Here is a 17,857-nt window from a genome sequence, read left to right as displayed (position 1 = left end):
GTAGCCTATTTATTCTAATAATATTCACTCTATGAGCAGTCCTACCTGCCCACTCTGGACTTGTGGGCTCATGGCTGGTGCTGGATCTTCTTTCTGACTCTGAGGAGCTACAAGACAAAGTTTCCCAGTTATGTGGTGTCACATCATACTATTATTTAAATTGCATAACATTATGTTACACGCCACAATGCCACACAATTCATTGACTCGATAATTAACTAGCTTTAAAGGTGGTTTACCTGTTTCATCGTCCTCATTAGTTGTTTCCAACCGGGAGGTCGTTTTATACTGTATTTATGCATCATACCAGGTGTTTATTTGGAAACTACCCTGTTGAGCAGAGGGACACTTTGAAGGCTTCTTACGCAATCTTTTATTCTGAAAATACGGACGTCTACGTTTTATTTCTTGCGTATTTCCGTTTCCACTTACTTCCTGACAGTTGCGAGGATGCCGGAGGTGTGATTAGCAGTAGCTAGATGTGTTAGATTCATATTTATGAAAAGCCATGGAAGACAAGGTACAGATACAAGACGCGATTAAAGTCCAAGGTGAAGTGGTTCGGAAACTGAAGTCAGAGAAGGCGAGCAAGGAGCAGGTCAGTCCCAGTGCTGCTGCAATGTGATCAGAGGGCAGGTTAAGCATGTGCTGAATAGCATGGTGGTGTTTAACACTAGGTTTGCTAACTGAGCAGCCATACGTTTGAAACTTGATTCATACGAATAGGAAAAACCCAGACCACATTGGCTTTTCTGTTTTATGATCAGCCTTTAATATCGATGCATCGTGTCCACAGCTGACTTGGACCGTCTCATTCTGGAGTCTCATCGTTTAGTCACGTATTCACAGTCTATAACTTGAATGGTTGCATATTTTAGTAAAACGCCCAGAATGAAAATGTCTTCTGCTTGTTTAAACACAGATATATTCTAATCACTTGATATTGCGTGACGTACAAGTGACAGTAAAGAGTCAGACAACGTAAGAAGGTACCCAATTTAAGCAATGTTCGGAGAAGTTCTGTAAACGACGTACCGTTTTAGTCCGTGCGTGTCATTCACTGTAAATCCTTCTATTACCTCAGCCACCGGTGAGTCAGGACTCAGGAAGAAGGAAATGTTTTTCCCTATCGTCAATTTCATATTAGAGCTTCACTGGCTAAAATGCTAATACACCTTTAGTGCCGTCCGCTAACGGTACACGACCGAGCCCGTTAGCTAACACTAACGTAAGCTAGCTTGTGACAGTGGGTTGACAGAAAAGTTGTCCAACGCATTAAAACCAACCTACATGTTTCATATGTAAAACGACCATTTGGACAACTGACACAATGCTTGTTGAGTTTTGTCTTTGTCTTGCTATAATGTGCAAGACAGCTGACGCAATAGTTGGTCTGGTTAACGCAGACGGGCGTTCGTGGGCATTTAGTGTGGACTGTCTTTATTACTCTGTTCTTTTTCCAATTGGATGTCTGCTTTATTGTACTCCTTGTTAGATCACAAATACTAATGGGGATTTAACCAGATATTTCAGGGTTATCCACAGATTTGTAAAATGATGGATTACACTATTGATTGATTGATTGTCACTGAAGTCCACATTCACATATAAATCGAACCGGAAGCCTGTTGGACAAACACACTCATTACATCCAGTGGAAAAAAACAAAACAAAAAACAGAATCTTTTATCTGCAGCACATGGAAAATGTGTGCTCTTTTGTGCGTTTTGAATATGATCATTCAGTATGACCCCTTATATACTGCCTGTTGAGCTAATGATTTGAGCAGAAGTGCAGTGTCTGTCTACACTCCTGGCAAACAAATGAGGTAACCTCTTTTTATCATATTTTGGGCATGGGGCTGGGCAATGTGACTGAAAGTCTGACAGTCTTCATATCAGTCAATATTTATAATTTTTTCAATGTAAAGGGTGATATTTAGTCCTGAGTGAAAGCTAATGGTTATATCGGAACATAAACACTTACCAACCAGTGGAAAATTAAAAAAGTCTGAGGTAGAGTATGCAGAACCAGAATGCTTCAGAATAGTCATTTCAGTCCATCGTGTCTCTTAACATCTCTCTTTTCTTTTAGTATGTAAGCCTAATGTGAAAACGGGACTAGGCAGTGTGTCAGATCAGTCGCAAATCAGATTTTTATGAATTAGGTTATCATAACAAATAGTTTATTCCAGCTCAAAGGCTGATCTTTGGTCCTGAATGAATAAGCCAGATGGTTACTTATGGTGTTAAAACATTTGTAAAATATGTAACAACTGATAAGAATATACAAGTCACAAAGATGTTTTGACTTTAGATGAGCACTGATTATGTGATTTACTGCTCATCTTTTCATTTTCTGTTTTTGGTGTACCCAAATGTGAAAACTGGGAAGTTCATATTCACCAAGACAAATGACATAAAGGGAAGTTAATTGTGTTTTAAGCTCCAGTTTTATGGTTGGAACCTGACAATGATTACCAAACAGCTGAACATTTCACAAATGTACATTCAAAGCTAATGATGAGATGTTTGTTCAACAATAATCAATATAAATCAATACATACACAAGTAATTGGGTTTGTTTTAACTGAGAATATGAACAAATGAAAGGTGTATACTGTGATAAATATATTATTACCAGATAAAAATATATCATAATTATATTTCACCTCCCAGCCGTATATGAAACAAAGTTTCAAACATGCTTGCAAAGATGCATAACCTGCATTTTTGTGTTTTATTGTCACATATTTAGCCTCTGTTCAGTCAAAGACCAGTCCCACAAAACATGATGAATAAAGGTTACATAATTGCATCCAGGATTGTGTCTGTGTTGATGTGTGTGTGGGCTGTGATAGGTGGGCTGCTTTGATTGACTTGATACATCTCATGTTCTATCCTCCATGCTGTGATGATGATGATGATTCGTCATGCCCCGCCCACCAGTAGTGCTAGGGTTGCTTACCACTTTTCTCCTGTTCTTCCTGCCTGACCCTGAATGACCTCCACCTGCCTCAATCTTCATCGCCTTCATCTACCTCACTCGGCCTGCTTGGATTCTACTATACCACTCCTCTTCACCTCCTTGTTCAACATCTACTGACACTGGGATTGGCTGATAATGCTGACCTGGGACAATGCTTATGGATCATCCTGAACTTTATGGATTTTCCTTTTGATTTTAACCTGTCGTCTGTGATTGTGGATAAACATGCTGGCCATGATTTGTGTCCGGTCTTGTGCTGCGGTGATGGGCTGTCGGGCTGCAACATGTGTCCGATCTGTACATTCTTTTTCTGGGATCACTGTTGCTCAGGTAAGGCTGTGGTTTGAGTGATTGTTTGATTGGTTGTTAGGATTGTTGCTCATGTCTAAAGCTGCAGACTCATACCATGGGGTTGGTGTATCTGTTGCAGATCGATGAGGAGGTAGCCAAACTACTGGAGCTCAAGGCTCGGCTAGGAGGAGATGATGGCAAACACCAATTTGTCCTCAAGACAGCAAAGGTAAGATCGCACACAGCATTGTCACTGCAGGACAAGCAGTGACAATACACTACTCATTTTACAACAAAATGTGAATACGTGTAACTAGAATTGTGTGTTTGTACAAAGATTAAGGTTTATTAAGTATCCTTAAATGCGCCACAGATGTGATGTTCAGTGTAACCACTGTAGCTTAAAGCCAAAACTAACTAAAGAAATAACAGTTTCAAATCATGGAGCCAATAATGTGATTGTTTTTCTGTCAGGGAACGAGAGACTACAATCCCAAACAGATGGCCATCAGAGAGAAAGTCTTCAACACCATCATCAGCTGCTTCAAACGCCACGGAGCAGAGACCATTGACACACCTGTGTTTGAACTGAAGGTCCATTTTTACTTATGTATTTTTTGTGCATAAACGTTTCCATGCTCTCAGAGTCAAACTGAAATATCTAATTTCTTCACATAATGTCTATGTTGGTACACAGGAAACGTTGACAGGGAAGTACGGAGAGGATTCAAAACTCATCTACGACCTCAAAGACCAAGGAGGAGAGCTGCTGTCCCTCAGATATGACCTTACTGTATCCTTAAAACACAAGACCAGAACAGAGCTACAGAACAAAAGTCCACATAGCCCTTCACCTGTCACCTAACTGGGATAAATTTGGGCACATGTCACAGCTGTATAGCTCATAAATCTTGCTGTCATATTATTCAATTGGGATTAGGGAAAACTGTCAGTTTTCTAAACACTGTTATTTCTATGCAAGTTTTTTGTTTATATAACAAGACCTAAATCAGACCATTACCTGTTCATGCAGTTATGGCCAGAAATCTGGATATTGAGGTCGACCTTAACCTTTGATTTTTGAGAACCAAAATCAAATCTGTTCATCATGACATGAGGTCATAGGTCATTTGGCCAAGTATCACATTTTGTCAAACAATAACGTGACATAGTGACAGAATGTGTTTTAAAAATGAGGTTAGGTCGGCTGTTACTTTTCCAAATGCAGAGTTAGAGACTCCTCAGGTCAGTATTGATCAGATTTTGGCTTATGACCAAATACCTGCAAAGACCAAGCATAATATCCCATCAGCCCCAACTGTTATTTGAAGCAGTACTAATATGGGTGTGTCAAATGTACATATATTGGCCATTGAGGTTGAAATTGAACTCTGTCCCTCCCTGCAGAGAACAGCTCTAGTCCTTAATTTGTCCTTTCTCAGGTCCCCTTTGCTCGCTATCTGGCCATGAACAAGATCACCAACATCAAGCGTTACCACATTGCTAAGGTCTATCGCCGCGACAACCCAGCCATGACTCGTGGACGTTACAGAGAATTTTACCAGTGTGTGAGTGTCCATGTGGAATCCATTTGCGGAGCCCGTAACATGAAGTGTATCTGGGACATGGTCTCTTGCTGCTGAATAACTGAATGCATGTGTCCTTTCAGGATTTTGACATAGCAGGGCAGTATGATGCTATGATTCCTGATGCTGAGTGCTTGAAGATCGTCTATGAAATCCTCCATGAGCTGGACTTAGGAGACTTCCGCATCAAGGTGAAGCAGTTCACTTAGGTTTACTGAAGACTTGGATCTATGTGTGTCACTTCTATAACCTTGTTGTCAATCTCCAGGTCAATGACAGACGCATCCTTGATGGGATGTTTGCTGTCTGTGGTGTTCCAGACGACAAGTTCCGCACCATCTGTTCAACAGTGGACAAACTGGACAAGGTGTGATGACGTTTTACTGCAGAGTGCAGTCTCTATCTTCATTTCCACATTCAGTCCTATAAATGTTCTTCTTTGGTTTTTCATTGCAGATGTCCTGGGAGGATGTGAAGAAGGAGATGGTGAATGAGAAGGGCCTGTCGGAGCAGGCAGCTGACCAGATTGGGGAGTATGTCAGTATGCAGGGTGAGGCCACATATGTGAATACTGGATCACAGCTTAACCTGGCCTCAGCCTCCCTTGTAAAACAAAACAAAAAAAAAAACAAAACTATTTCCTTGTGGAGGAGTAGAGTGATGGAGTCTGTGTAACTAAAGGTCTCGTTCATGAATGAATGAATGTTCCTGCTCTCACCTATGGTAGTACCTGGTGGGTAATTGTCAAACAATGGAGAATGCAGATGCAAGTGGTAGAAATTTTTGTTTTGTATTGCTACATCTGATTTGACAAAATTTTGAGTTGATTACAGCCCCATGGTTAATGCTTTCCAAGTCATATTGTGCCTTTTATTTAATATTAGAAAGACAGGAAAGAAGGCCAGAGAAATTAGTTGAAACAAGTGGAAAAAGTAAACAGAGCTTGCTAATACCCCTGCCCGGTCGCACCATACTTTGCCCCTCCTTCTCACTGATACCTTGTCTACCCAGGGATTAATTTTGAGTCTGAACTTTCAATCTTTTCAAAAAGTAAAAAAAAAAAAAAAAAAAAAAAAAAAAAAAAAAAAATGGAGAGAAAGGCACATGTAAAGATGTGTGTGAAATTTGAAAAGAATTGGTTGAGTAATGTCTGAGAAATCAGTTGGACAAAAATTGTAAGTTGAAAGGTTAAAAAATGTGTAAAAAATTCATAAATTGAAATTCAGCCATCAAACAGGGTACTGCATCTCTTGTAGTGATAAAGAATATGTGTGTGGGGCGGGCAGCGGGTGTAATAAAAACCTTTATTACTAGGATTTGAGCCTTGGTCATTGTGACTAGGGGCCGTTTACATGGCGTCGGATTCAGTCGACTCCGGGAAGATTTCATCGCGGATTAGCCTTCTGTTAACATGGAAACGGTGCCTAGAGTGCCTGAATCCGGAAACTTTTGATACCAGGGTCCAGGGTGGAACGTTGTCGATACGCTCCGCATTTCAGCTCCGTGTTAATGCGAGTCGGAGCGTTCCGGGGTAAAATATGACGTCACCGCATGCGCGCGCAGCCAAGAACCGCCAGTTAACCCACTCCAGGCCAGTTGGTGGCGGTAATGCGCCTCCAAGCTGGTTTGCCAGCCTGTATGACACAATAAAGCTGCAGAAAAAGAAGGAACAACCACAACAACAATGGCCGGTTTCAGAACAACATACGTGCTGCTAACTGTGCTCAGCTCGTCTGTTCAGACAAAGAAGTCCTGCGTCTTTGTACGACCACTCCCCATTGTTGTTTGTAAATAGTGTTGTCCGCCTCTTCTTCTTCTCCTCATTTAAAGGCTGTCTAAACCGGAAATCGTTTGTGCGCAGGCGCATGTTTTACCGCCACTGTTTCACTACAGCTCTACATCGCCAGCTACTGGTCTGACATGGCCACTACAGCGTATTCAGCCGTCCTCGCGGACTCATGTTAACGCAGATCGTTATCATAGTGGCTTCGTCTTAACGCGGAATGATTTTATAACGCAAAGGAGGAATCTTTGCGGAGTGTTGCCGTGTAAACGTACCCTAATGATTAACGTCCTTGAAGGCTTCACCACCAGGTCACTCCATGTAAACTCTAAGCACCCAGTGGTGGTCCTCTGCTCTGTTTAGCTTATATGAGAACTCTTAACAGCTAAGGTGTTTTAGTAAAGAGCCAAACAGCTAAAAGAAGACTGAATACTGGAGTTTGAGAAAGAAAGAAAGAAAGTTTTTCCTCACCACTAATGCCAAGTGTTTGCTCCTGGACGATTCTGTTAATTGTCTGAGAATTGGCCTATCAAGAGTCTGGTTTTGACCAGCTCCAAATGTAAGGTGTCATGAGATAACTATTATGATTTGTTTATGAGTACATGAACAGTAAACAGTTATGTGTGTGGTAGGTGGGATGGACCTGGCAGAGCACCTCCTTCAGGATCAGAAGATGTCTCAGAGTAAGCAGGCATGTGCAGGTCTGTCAGATATCAAGCTGCTCTTCAGTTACCTGCAGCTCTTCCAGGTCACAGACAAGGTGAGACATGTGACTGTGCATCATTATTCATTATGTAGAGCTGAAATGATTTATTGACACAAATTGATTTTAAAAACATATTCAATTACATCCAATTACAATTTTCCTTCATTTCCTAAATTTCGCTGCCTATAAACATAGCTTTGCTGTTGTTTCACACGGACTCTTATTTTGATGGACATGATGCCAGGATCACCACAAACAACAGAAGAGAGGAGGACAAAAAGGCAGAAAATGTCTATATGCTCACTTTTCCACATTGGAACCATCACTTAACTCCTTTAAACTCTTTAACCTTTTATGTTTGCCTATTTCTTCAGTTGTATTTTAGTTCCATCTTAAGTTGTTATTAAGTTGGATACAAATGTTTTGAAGACTGCTGTGCACATTTGTCGATTTTATATTTTATATATATATATATGTATATATATATATATATATATATATATACATATATAAAATTTATATTATACATAGATTTTGTATATATATATACACACACACACACACACACACACACACACACACACACACACAGGGTGGGGAAGCAAAATTTACAATATTTTGAGGCAGGGATTGAAATACAGTGTATGACCAATTAGTTTATTGAAAGTCATGAGAATTTATTTGCCACAAGAAAATTTACATAATAGAAAATGTTTTTATTCTATGTGTCCTCCTTCTTTCTCAATAACTGCCTTCACACGCTTCCTGAAACTTGTGCAAGTGTTCCTCAAATATTCGGGTGGCAACTTCTCCCATTCTTCTTTAATAGTATCTTCCAGACTTTGTCGTAATAGTTTTGCTCATAGTCATTCTCTTCTTTCCATTATAAACAGTCTTTATGGACACTCCAACTATTTTTGAAATCTCCTTTGGTGTGACGAGTGCATTCAGCAAATCACACACTCTTTGACGTTTGCTTTCCTGATTACTCATATGGGCAAAAGTTTCTGAAAAGGTATGGATAATAGTGTTAGGTATGATTATGACATCAATATATGTTTGGTTTCAAAACAATTGGCGTAGTGCCTGCTGAGAAAAAAAAACTAAATGTTCATTGTAAATTTTGCTTCCCCGCCCTGTATATATGTGTGTGTGTGTGTATATGTATATATATATATATATATATATATATATATATATAGAGAGAGAGAGAGAGAGAGAGAGAGAGAGAGAGAGAGAGAGAGAGAGAGAGAGAGAGAGAGAGAGAGAGAGAGAGAGAGAGAGAGAGAGATACTGTTGTTGTTTCAGCTGATTCAGGAAAAAAGGACATGTAGTCAATTTCAGACATGTCTTTTTCACATTTTTACTATATTTTTTTTCACTTATTCAAATAATTGTGTAATGGAATGTAAAACATTATTGGTAGATTAACCAGTTAATAAAATAATTGATAGGTGTAGCTCTATCATTGTGTTGCGCTCTCTAACACATTACTGCCCTCACTGTTGCTGTGTGTCACAGGTGGTGTTTGACCTGAGTCTGGCCCGTGGTCTGGATTATTACACGGGAGTCATTTATGAGGCAGTGCTGACCCAGGCAGGTGTGGCCTCAGTCACCACCGAAGCCCAGAATGGGGCCCCAGGGTCCACAGAGGAGAGCGTGAGCGTGGGCAGTGTGGCCGGTGGGGGGCGCTACGACGGCCTGGTGGGCATGTTTGACCCCAAGGGCAGAAAGGTGCCCTGTGTGGGAGTGAGCATTGGCATCGAGCGAATCTTCTCTATCATGGAGCAGAAGGCCGAGGTGAACACAGCTGCCTCCCCTCACTCCACACATTCCATGTCTGTCAGTGTTGTATTTGGTCCAGGTAGTTTTAGTTTCACAATTTTGGGAGCAGACTTTACAAACATGGCATGACTATGTCTAATAGTGAAGACGAGCATTTCTACACACACCATGTGAAGAGGTCCATCTTCCCTTTGTTTTTCCTTTCTATTTTATTTATCGGTGACAATAGCCTTGTGTAAGCCACCTTCCTCTTAAGTCCAAACGATCTAAAACTTTTCACACTGTTTATCAACTGGATCATTGTTGACCTTGATCTGCCCTGAGACCATTTCTCTTATTTGGAACAAAGACCAGCTGGTGGGTGCAGACTGTGATGTGGGAGAGGTTTCATACCATGATTCATGATCAAACCTAATAATCTACATGAAATACAATAAAGGTTTAAAGGTGTGTAACATCAATAGGTCACCAGTACTCAGACTAATATTGGCTGGGTTCTGCTCAGGTTTCAGCAGAGAAGGTCCGGACCACAGAGGTGCAGGTGATGGTGGCGTCTGCTCAGAAGAACCTACTGGAGGAGAGACTCAAACTCACTGCAGAGCTGTGGAATGCTGGCATTAAGGTATGTTTTATATTCACTACATTCATACTCAGAAAGGTGAACATGAAATGACAAGATGTGGGATTTTTTTTTGGTTACTGAATCAGACCCCATTTATTCCCAGTATTAAAATGTGATCTGTATGTGGATCAGGAAAAGGTGTAATGTGTTGTGATTGGATTTCCATCAAATCTACCTGAAAACATCTGGTGATAGTCTGGCTCACAATGTGGACAGTCAGTGTAAACACTAACTATCCAGCATGCTACCATTATTGTATCATTACATATTAATTGTTCTATAAATACGAGGGCATATCAAAACTTTTTGAGCCTCACACAGAAAGAGCAAGATATTTGGATTTATACTGCTTTATTATTCAGCATAGTCCCCTTCCAACTCCACTCACTTGTTGCATCTAGTTTGCCACTCACTGATACCCAATCAGTAGAACTCAACATCTTGGTCCCCTAACCAGGCCTCCGCAGCAGCAGTCAGCTCATCATCATCCTCAAATCTCTGGCCCTGAAGGTGTTTTTTCAGCCTGGGAAAGAGTTGGAAGTCGCTGGGGGCTAGGTCTGTAGAATAGGGTAGGTGAGGGAGGAGTTTGTAGCCACAGTGGTGCACAGTTTCCATTGCAACTTGGCTGGTGTGGACATTGTCCTGGTGAAGCAGAATCTCACAACAGATTTTTCCGTGGAGTTTCTCCTTGATGGCTTGGCACACCTGCGTCAGTAGGTTAGTGTAATATTTCCCATTCATTGTGGTTCCATGGGGCAGGCAATCAATGTGGACCACTCCTTTGCTGTCCCAGAAAATGGTCGCCATAGCCTTCTTGGTGGAACTGGTGGCTTTGAACTTCTTTATCTTTGGAGATGTGATGTTTTTCCATTCCAGTTTCCTGTTTGCTGTCTGGATCATAATGATAAAGCCAGGTTTCATTCAGGTTTACATCCCTAAAATGAAATCATCTGGGTTAGTGTTGTACCAAGTTAGCAAGGCTCTGCTGATGGTGACCCTCAATAGCTTCATGCCACCTAAAAGCATTCTGGGGACCCATCTTCGCATACCTTAGAAATGTGGAGTTTATCATGAAGTATGCTGTGCATGGATCCATATGAAAGGCCTCTTATTTCTTCTAACTCATGGAGAGTGATGTGGTTTGTGCACAGTGTCAGTGTTTAGCGGGCTGGTACTGGTTGATGACCATCCTGACTGATGTCATCTTCTGAACTCTCTCTGCAATGCTGGGTGATGGTTGCAATGCTGGAATTCCTTCACCCGGTGTTTGATGGTTGCAGAGGAAGGAGAAGACTCCCTATAGATGAGTTTCAGTGTTTACTAACAACAGTGATGCGCACGCAACTGGGAGGTAAAAACATGAGTACCAGCTACCAGCTGGCTCACATCAGCCGCGTACACCTCCAGGCTCTCCCTTGGAACTCGTGAACGAGCCGATATGCTAGCTCTAAAATGGTCCATTAACTGTCTCTGTCCAAAAGCTTACCCCATCTTCTGTTTCACGGCCACATAATTTGACTTGACCGCATCGGGAAGGCTGTCCATAGTAGAAAAGCAGACTTGCATAGACGGGTGGAGAGTACTGTCACCAGCTCCCCGCTGAACTCACCGGTGTCACCTGCCATAGCTCCGACTACCACTTCCAGCTGAGGAAACTCTGGCTGCCATTGCCAGCAAAGGGAGCAGGTAGATCCACAATCGCTCTCTCTCTACAGGGTGATAGGCTAGGGGAAGCCCTCCTGGTGGGTTTAAAGGGGTCTTCATCACCGTACCACATGATGAGAATTCTTTTTTTTTCATGCAGCTAAGTGCAACAGGCATGCAGGCTAACTATACTGAGAAGCTACGCTAACCGCGGTAATAACTATAACAGCGGCCGGCAGAACAGAACCACTGCTGCCACCAGTGGAACTGAGTGGTCTGTATGCCTAACTTATACTTGGTGAAAGCTAAGTAATAACGGCACACAGGAGTTTAGCAGGTCCATCGTTTAACACGCTATGAACTCGGCGTTACTTCGCCTCCAAGACTTAATGTATGCATACGTCACAAGAAACTCATCTAAAAACAGCAGTCAATCACTCTTCACCATTGGGGGCTGGCCAAGCGGTAACAGACGGACAGCCTTGCTACATTTTTGTTTGCCCTTTCACGACTATTTATGGTAAAAAGATGAATGATATCTCATTTTGCAGGGAATAATGGGCACTTTTAGATGTGGAATTGGAAGAAAAATGTTTTGACCTAATTTTCTGGCTTAAAAATAGTAAAACCCCCCATGGTAATGGATGGACAGAAAATTAAGATCTGTTTTTGACTACTTTATAAAACCTGCCTTAAAGTGCAGTTCCAATTTTCATAAAACTAAAATCTTTACTGTTGGTCCTCTAGGGGGTCTGTTTTGCAAAATAGTAAACGGTTTGTATTTTTTTCAACAGCTAAGGGCATAAAATAGCAAGAGATTTGCTAAGTGTTTCAGTAACGGATGGACAAGGGAGAAGAATTATAAATGTAAATTATTTGTTCAGGATATTTATTAGTATATACATTGCATATATAATATTTACAAAGTGAAATACCTTAAACTAATTTAATATATTTTAACATATATCTATCTCAGTTTATCAGATATTTGTAACCACTGTAAAAAAGAGTAGCAAAAGGTTTTTAAATGGACCTTACAACTTATCATAAGTATAATATAGGTCCAATAGAAGAGGATCGCAGTTATGCTTTGAATTGCACTGATGGACAAAGAATGCAAACATAAATTTATGCTGAATATAATGCCACCTAAGTATTTTTAAAACATTTTTCTAAAAAATAAAATCTCGTGCCTGACACTAGAAGTAATGTACTTTCAAAAATATATGTCTTCAAAGGGTGATTTTAAATGTATTTTTTGATCTAGATGTCAACCTTCCCTTGGCCTGCCCCTTGGCAAGATTGACCCTTCAGAACTACACTCACAGTCAATGAAAACTTTGAGACCATATTTTTTGACATCATTTTTATTTTGAAACCCTAAACTGGAATTTTTTCATATAAATCATTTGTTCAGGATATTGGGATACAGAAACAAAAATCTAAAGTTTCAAGAATAATTTCAAAACAAAAAACTTAACAAAAGAAAATGGCACCTGCCAAACACAAAGTCACAGCAGTAGCGGTCCTGGTCGGGAGGTGTCACTCTCTCTCGCCCTGGGCACGGTCTATCGTCAACAGAGCCTGTCGTGTTGTGGCATTCAACCAGGTTTCTGATTGTGGGTTGGGAACAGCCCATACGCCTGGCTATATCACTATAGCTCAAACCGGCCTCCACTGTACCCAGTGCCCGGAGACGTTATTCATGTGATAGATGTGGCATGATGCCGTTCACTGGACTAACAATGGTGGCCTTTTTTGGGCCTTTATATAGGCTTTCAAAACCAATCCTCAAATTGTGTAGATACCCACTGAGTATTGCTCAATGTGTATTTGGTCCACTTTTGCAAAGAGACCAACCCATGTGCAATGAACAGAGACAACATGACAACTCATCATTATCTCAAGTACCCGAGCACTAAGTCATCAATAAATCCACAATGAATAATTACAACCCCCCTTACAAGTAGAAATATGCATACATTTCCACCTCAGAGTTTCTGTTGATTGTCAGTATAGAAACTTTATCACTGCTCTATACTTACAGGGTGTCCCATAAGTCTCCATACATAGGAAAAATAAACGTTTCTTGACATAAACCGTTTTTATTTATATAATATGCTCTATATGACTGCCATTTTGTTGGGAACACATTTCAATGCGTGTCCTCCACTGCTGAAGAACTACAGGGTGTCCCGTAAGTCTCCATACATAGGAGACATAATACATTCCATACATATATGGTTCTAACATGTATTTCTTTATATTTCTTCTTTATAGTTCTTCAGCAGTGGAGGACACGCATTGAAATGTGTTCCCGACAAAATGGCAGTCATATAGAGCATACTATATAAATAAAAATGGTTTATGTCAAGAAATGTTTATTTTTCCTATGTATGGAGACTTAAGGGACACCCTGTATAAAGAAGAAATATAAAGAAATACATGTTAGAACCATATATGTATGGAATGTATTATGTCTCCTATGTATGGAGACTTATGGGACACCCTGTAGTTTTGTCCATTTTTCCAACTCACTGGGGGGTATGTCTCTTCCACAGTGTTGTGACTAAGCAATTGCACCCAGCAATACGATCCTGCAGTCTGTAGCTGAGACATTGATGTACATCAGGTGTGGTGCATTGTACTGTCCGACTTGAAAAAATGTGCGAGGCTCAAAACGTTTTGATATTCCATTGTACATCCAGCCCATGCATCTCCAACTGTGGTATCATTCACCTCTGACCCTTGAGTAACACTGATCTCCTGAAAGATTCATGATGTTGGAGCTTGAAGATATGACATGTTGAATAGAAAGTAGCTCATTGTAATGCAAAAGGTAATGAAGAAAGCAGAAAATGAAGACTAATTTGTCCATTTCTGAAGAGCTGGATGTGGCAATATGTTGCAACTACATTAATATTAGTCAGAGCAGAGCCAGACACCAATAGATGACTGTGAGTAATCCTGGTAATGCTAACATTCAAAGGGGCTTTTCTGATAACGGGATAATGTTATCTGGTTATAACATCATGTCATAGATTTCCAACACTTAAAATGACAAATGGACAGATTCTGCTCTGAGGGGCAGAAATCTTATCTCAGTGAGACGAGAACACACAAAAAAAGAAAATGTTATCTGGATAATGTGTCAGTGTTTACTTTGTCCTCTCGTTTCTGAAATTTTCTCTTAAATGAAGAGTTCTGAAACTATGACTCGGAAGTAATCATTCAGATTCAGAGATTTTTAGTGTGTTTAGTGTTGTGTCTAATGATTATTTAGGCATGTATGTGTCATTTACATTCTGCCTATATAGGCATAAAAGGTATAAAGGAACATTTTTTTTTTACACATTAAGAAGACCTTTAGATGAGGGGATACCAGACTTCTACAGTTTCAGGACCCAGAATTACAAAAATTAAACATTAATTGATGTCTAAATTTAAAAAAATGATTAGAACCCTAACAAAACATTACCCATGGCATCGCAGATTAAAAGTCCAGGATAGCAAAAAACTCAGTATCATACGACAATTCTTTTGAGTATATTGCTTGTTATAAAAATCGTGAGTACTTCTGTTCTAAGTGGTGTTCCCCTTTTATTACACTTCTTACTCATTTTACTTATAGAGGACAATTTCAGCATTTTTGAAAATGAAACAACAATATCTATATTAGTTTCTATTTTCTAAATACAAATAAGTTGGTTGGTGAAAACGCTGAAAATCATTGTATTGGCTTGAGTCTTTATTTACCTGAGTAGAGTGCAAATATTTTAGGTAGTTCTCTTAATATAGGCATGTACATAACACATAGACTTTATAAAGTTACAAGCATTTTCACTGTGTTAGGTGTGGTAAGAAAAAGTTACATTAAGAATATGAACATGTTCATGCACATGCATTGTTCCTAGCCCATGAAGTATAAAGAGAGAACAGTCCAGGGCCATCATTCTAGGTAAAGTGCAGTGTAGTCGTTTTAAACCTGTATGCTGTGGCATTTGCAGGCAGAGGTGATGTACAAGAAGAATCCCAAACTGCTGAGCCAGCTGCAGCACTGTGAGGAGTCTGGGATCCCCCTGGTGGCCATACTGGGAGAACAGGAGCTGAAGGATGGAGTGGTCAAACTGCGTGTGGTGGCCACCAGAGAGGAGGTATCACATACAGTGGACATCCATACTGCACCTCACCTCAGGACCATATGAAACACATTGTACACAGGAAGAGCAGAGCATTGTAAATGCACTGGACTATAGCACTGTTTCCCAAACTTCACAATAACAAACCATTGCAACCTCACCCACAACCAGCCTCATAAGAACCAGATCAGTGTTCATGACCATTTTATTGGATCACATGATAAACTCTTGAATAGGTAGACCAGCTATTCAGACCTCATGGTCCACTTCATATACATTTAACAGTATTGGTGACATGGCAAGGTTATTTTGGTTGTCTTCAGAATTTGATCAATTACTGAGGTTGCAACAGAGGACTGCAAAAGGCTTTTAATTTGTAAAACAGTTACAAGAAATGGAGACCACAGACTGTAAATAGTGGACAAACTTATTGGTTTGTGAACCATGATTCTGAACCCTTGACATGCATAATATGGCTGTGACATCAAGAACTGAGCGGCGCTGGAGAAGAGTGAGGAATGAAATTGAAACTTACTGAAAATACAGGTAATATGTAATAACAAATAACCTCAAATACCCTTTATAAGCACCTTTATGAAAAATTCCACTACATTTTAAAAGATTTCTAATCCTTTCTTGTCCCTGCATGAGATCATTCATGCCGCAAGCCAAGAGGAAACTAGTTGCTTTAAATCATGTTACACTGTCTTCCATTAGAGAATTCAGCTTATCTGTTACAGAAATCTTGACCAAAGCCTTAAAGTGATGATGTCCAGAGGTCCGCAATTGTTACTACTCTGTTCTTTCCCAAAAGAGCACAAACATTGCCATGGCTGAAGTCACATCAGACACAAGTACAGTGTCATAAACAAACGTAAATAGTTTCACCTCCTTAATAAATGCTAGCATGTGCAGATGCATTTGAAAACAGTAATGTGAAAGTCGTGATGTGCAAACATACTAATAACAGCTAAATTGCACTTTTGCTGAATGAATACATCAGCTAATGGAACTAAGTTACACTGTTCAAGTATCAGTTAACCTCATAAAAGAATCCTCTGATGGTCTTGCAGGTAAGTCATTTAACACAACTACAGCTAAGCTGCTAGTCAGGGACAAAAAGAAGTAGGATTCAATAAATAAGAGGTCTGAATGTCAAAGTTAGTAGCTGAGATGATGCAAAATTCCTCCCTGTACCATTGTGACAGATGATAAAACAAGTTATAGAAACCAAAACCATTTTTTGCACCCGCTGTAAACATTTTAATCCTGCTGTAAAGTTTGACAATTTAACATCTATGGAGATAGATTTGCTTTCAGATTTTGGATTTGTTTTTAGCTTTAGACTGTATCGTGTAGGTTTTTTTAAAAAAAACTCAACACTACTACATTGTGGCCATTTGTGTTCGACTTTAAACTGTTTTACTTGTACACTGGCCTCAGTTTGGAGCCAAGGTCTGTGGTTCAATTTCATGACTGCTACAAATTCTATGGTCAGTCACCTGTGGACATTTCTGTGGTCCCCTGCTGGTACCAGTCTCTGAAACAGGATGAATTACAGCTGGTTCTGTCTTTTCACATGCTGACTGTTTTGACTCCATGTTTAACCCTGCTGCTCCAACTTTGTGTTCACAGGCTGACATTTCCAGAGCTGACCTTATAGATGAGATTAGGAGGAGGACCTCTGACCCCTAATGACTCTGCATCATGCATCTATACAACAGCAACAGAACATGTGCTCTGCTCACACCTGTACAGAATCCTGCACCTATACGAGCATGTTTGATATGGGTGCAGCCCTGAAAACAAACTCACACATCCATACTTGTACCGTCATAGCTGCCACAGAGACCGGTGTTTATGGAGGATGTTGCACACAGTATCAGATGAGGGAGCCAATAACAGTAGATATGTTGAAGATTTGTTCTTAAAGGGAATACCATCATTGGAGCTCAGACCTGAATTCAGTGACAGAATATATGAAATGTTAGATTTTTGGATTTTGTCTGGCAGACTTGTGTCGATGTAAAGGTGTGCACTAAGGCTTGCTGAGGAAAAAGTTCTAGGGAAACAAAAAATTCTATCAAACTGGAGGTTTATGTAGTGATTGTTTAGGAAAAAAGAAACATTTTGTGCATACTGCTTGTTTCAGCTATTCAGGACCAAGCTGGAAAACTCATGTTTACTTTCTGTTATGACTCATTATTTGCTGCAGTTGAACTCCTTTCTGCTTGTATCATACCTGTTCTGTCTGGTGGCAAAAATAAACATATTCCGGTTATCAGTGTGGGTTTTCACTCTATTTATCCAATT

At 40.2% G+C, this 17,857-nt stretch overlaps 1 protein-coding gene across 3 annotated transcripts; it reads left to right on the top strand.

Moving 5' to 3' along the window:
- Positions 1–416: 416 nt before the first annotated feature.
- On the top strand, positions 417–17,828 carry hars (histidyl-tRNA synthetase). 3 transcript variants are annotated; one of them, XM_030145750.1, is made up of 14 exons: positions 460–598; positions 2,949–3,318; positions 3,419–3,508; positions 3,754–3,873; positions 3,977–4,072; positions 4,722–4,847; positions 4,949–5,056; positions 5,134–5,232; positions 5,322–5,415; positions 7,281–7,408; positions 8,876–9,154; positions 9,645–9,761; positions 15,413–15,559; positions 17,180–17,828. In XM_030145750.1, exons 2-14 carry the CDS (start codon positions 3,214–3,216, stop codon positions 17,237–17,239), a joined length of 1,569 nt encoding a protein of 522 aa, XP_030001610.1. In that variant the 5' UTR covers positions 460–598; positions 2,949–3,213; the 3' UTR covers positions 17,240–17,828. The 3 variants fall into 3 exon arrangements, with proteins under 3 accessions (XP_030001612.1, XP_030001610.1, XP_030001611.1); XM_030145751.1 differs by having other exon boundaries at positions 484–598; positions 2,952–3,318; XM_030145752.1 differs by lacking the exon at positions 2,949–3,318 and having other exon boundaries at positions 417–598.
- Positions 17,829–17,857: the final 29 nt, after the last annotated feature.

Source organism: Sphaeramia orbicularis, chromosome 10, assembly GCF_902148855.1.
Source record: "Sphaeramia orbicularis chromosome 10, fSphaOr1.1, whole genome shotgun sequence".
NCBI lineage: Eukaryota > Metazoa > Chordata > Actinopteri > Kurtiformes > Apogonidae > Sphaeramia > Sphaeramia orbicularis.
Note: the sequence above shows the minus strand (reverse complement) of the source record. Positions and strands in the feature narration are given on the sequence as shown.

Excerpts from the sequence above, each read along its gene's own strand:
- hars (XM_030145750.1), top strand. The coding sequence starts at position 3,214 with ATGCTGGCCATGATTTGTGTCCGGTCTTGTGCTGCGGTGATGGGCTGT. Across the intron at positions 5,057-5,133 it reads TAGGAGACTTCCGCATCAAG|GTCAATGACAGACGCATCCT; the intron begins GTGAAGCAGTTC and ends GTCAATCTCCAG. Across the intron at positions 15,560-17,179 it reads TGGTGGCCACCAGAGAGGAG|GCTGACATTTCCAGAGCTGA; the intron begins GTATCACATACA and ends TTGTGTTCACAG.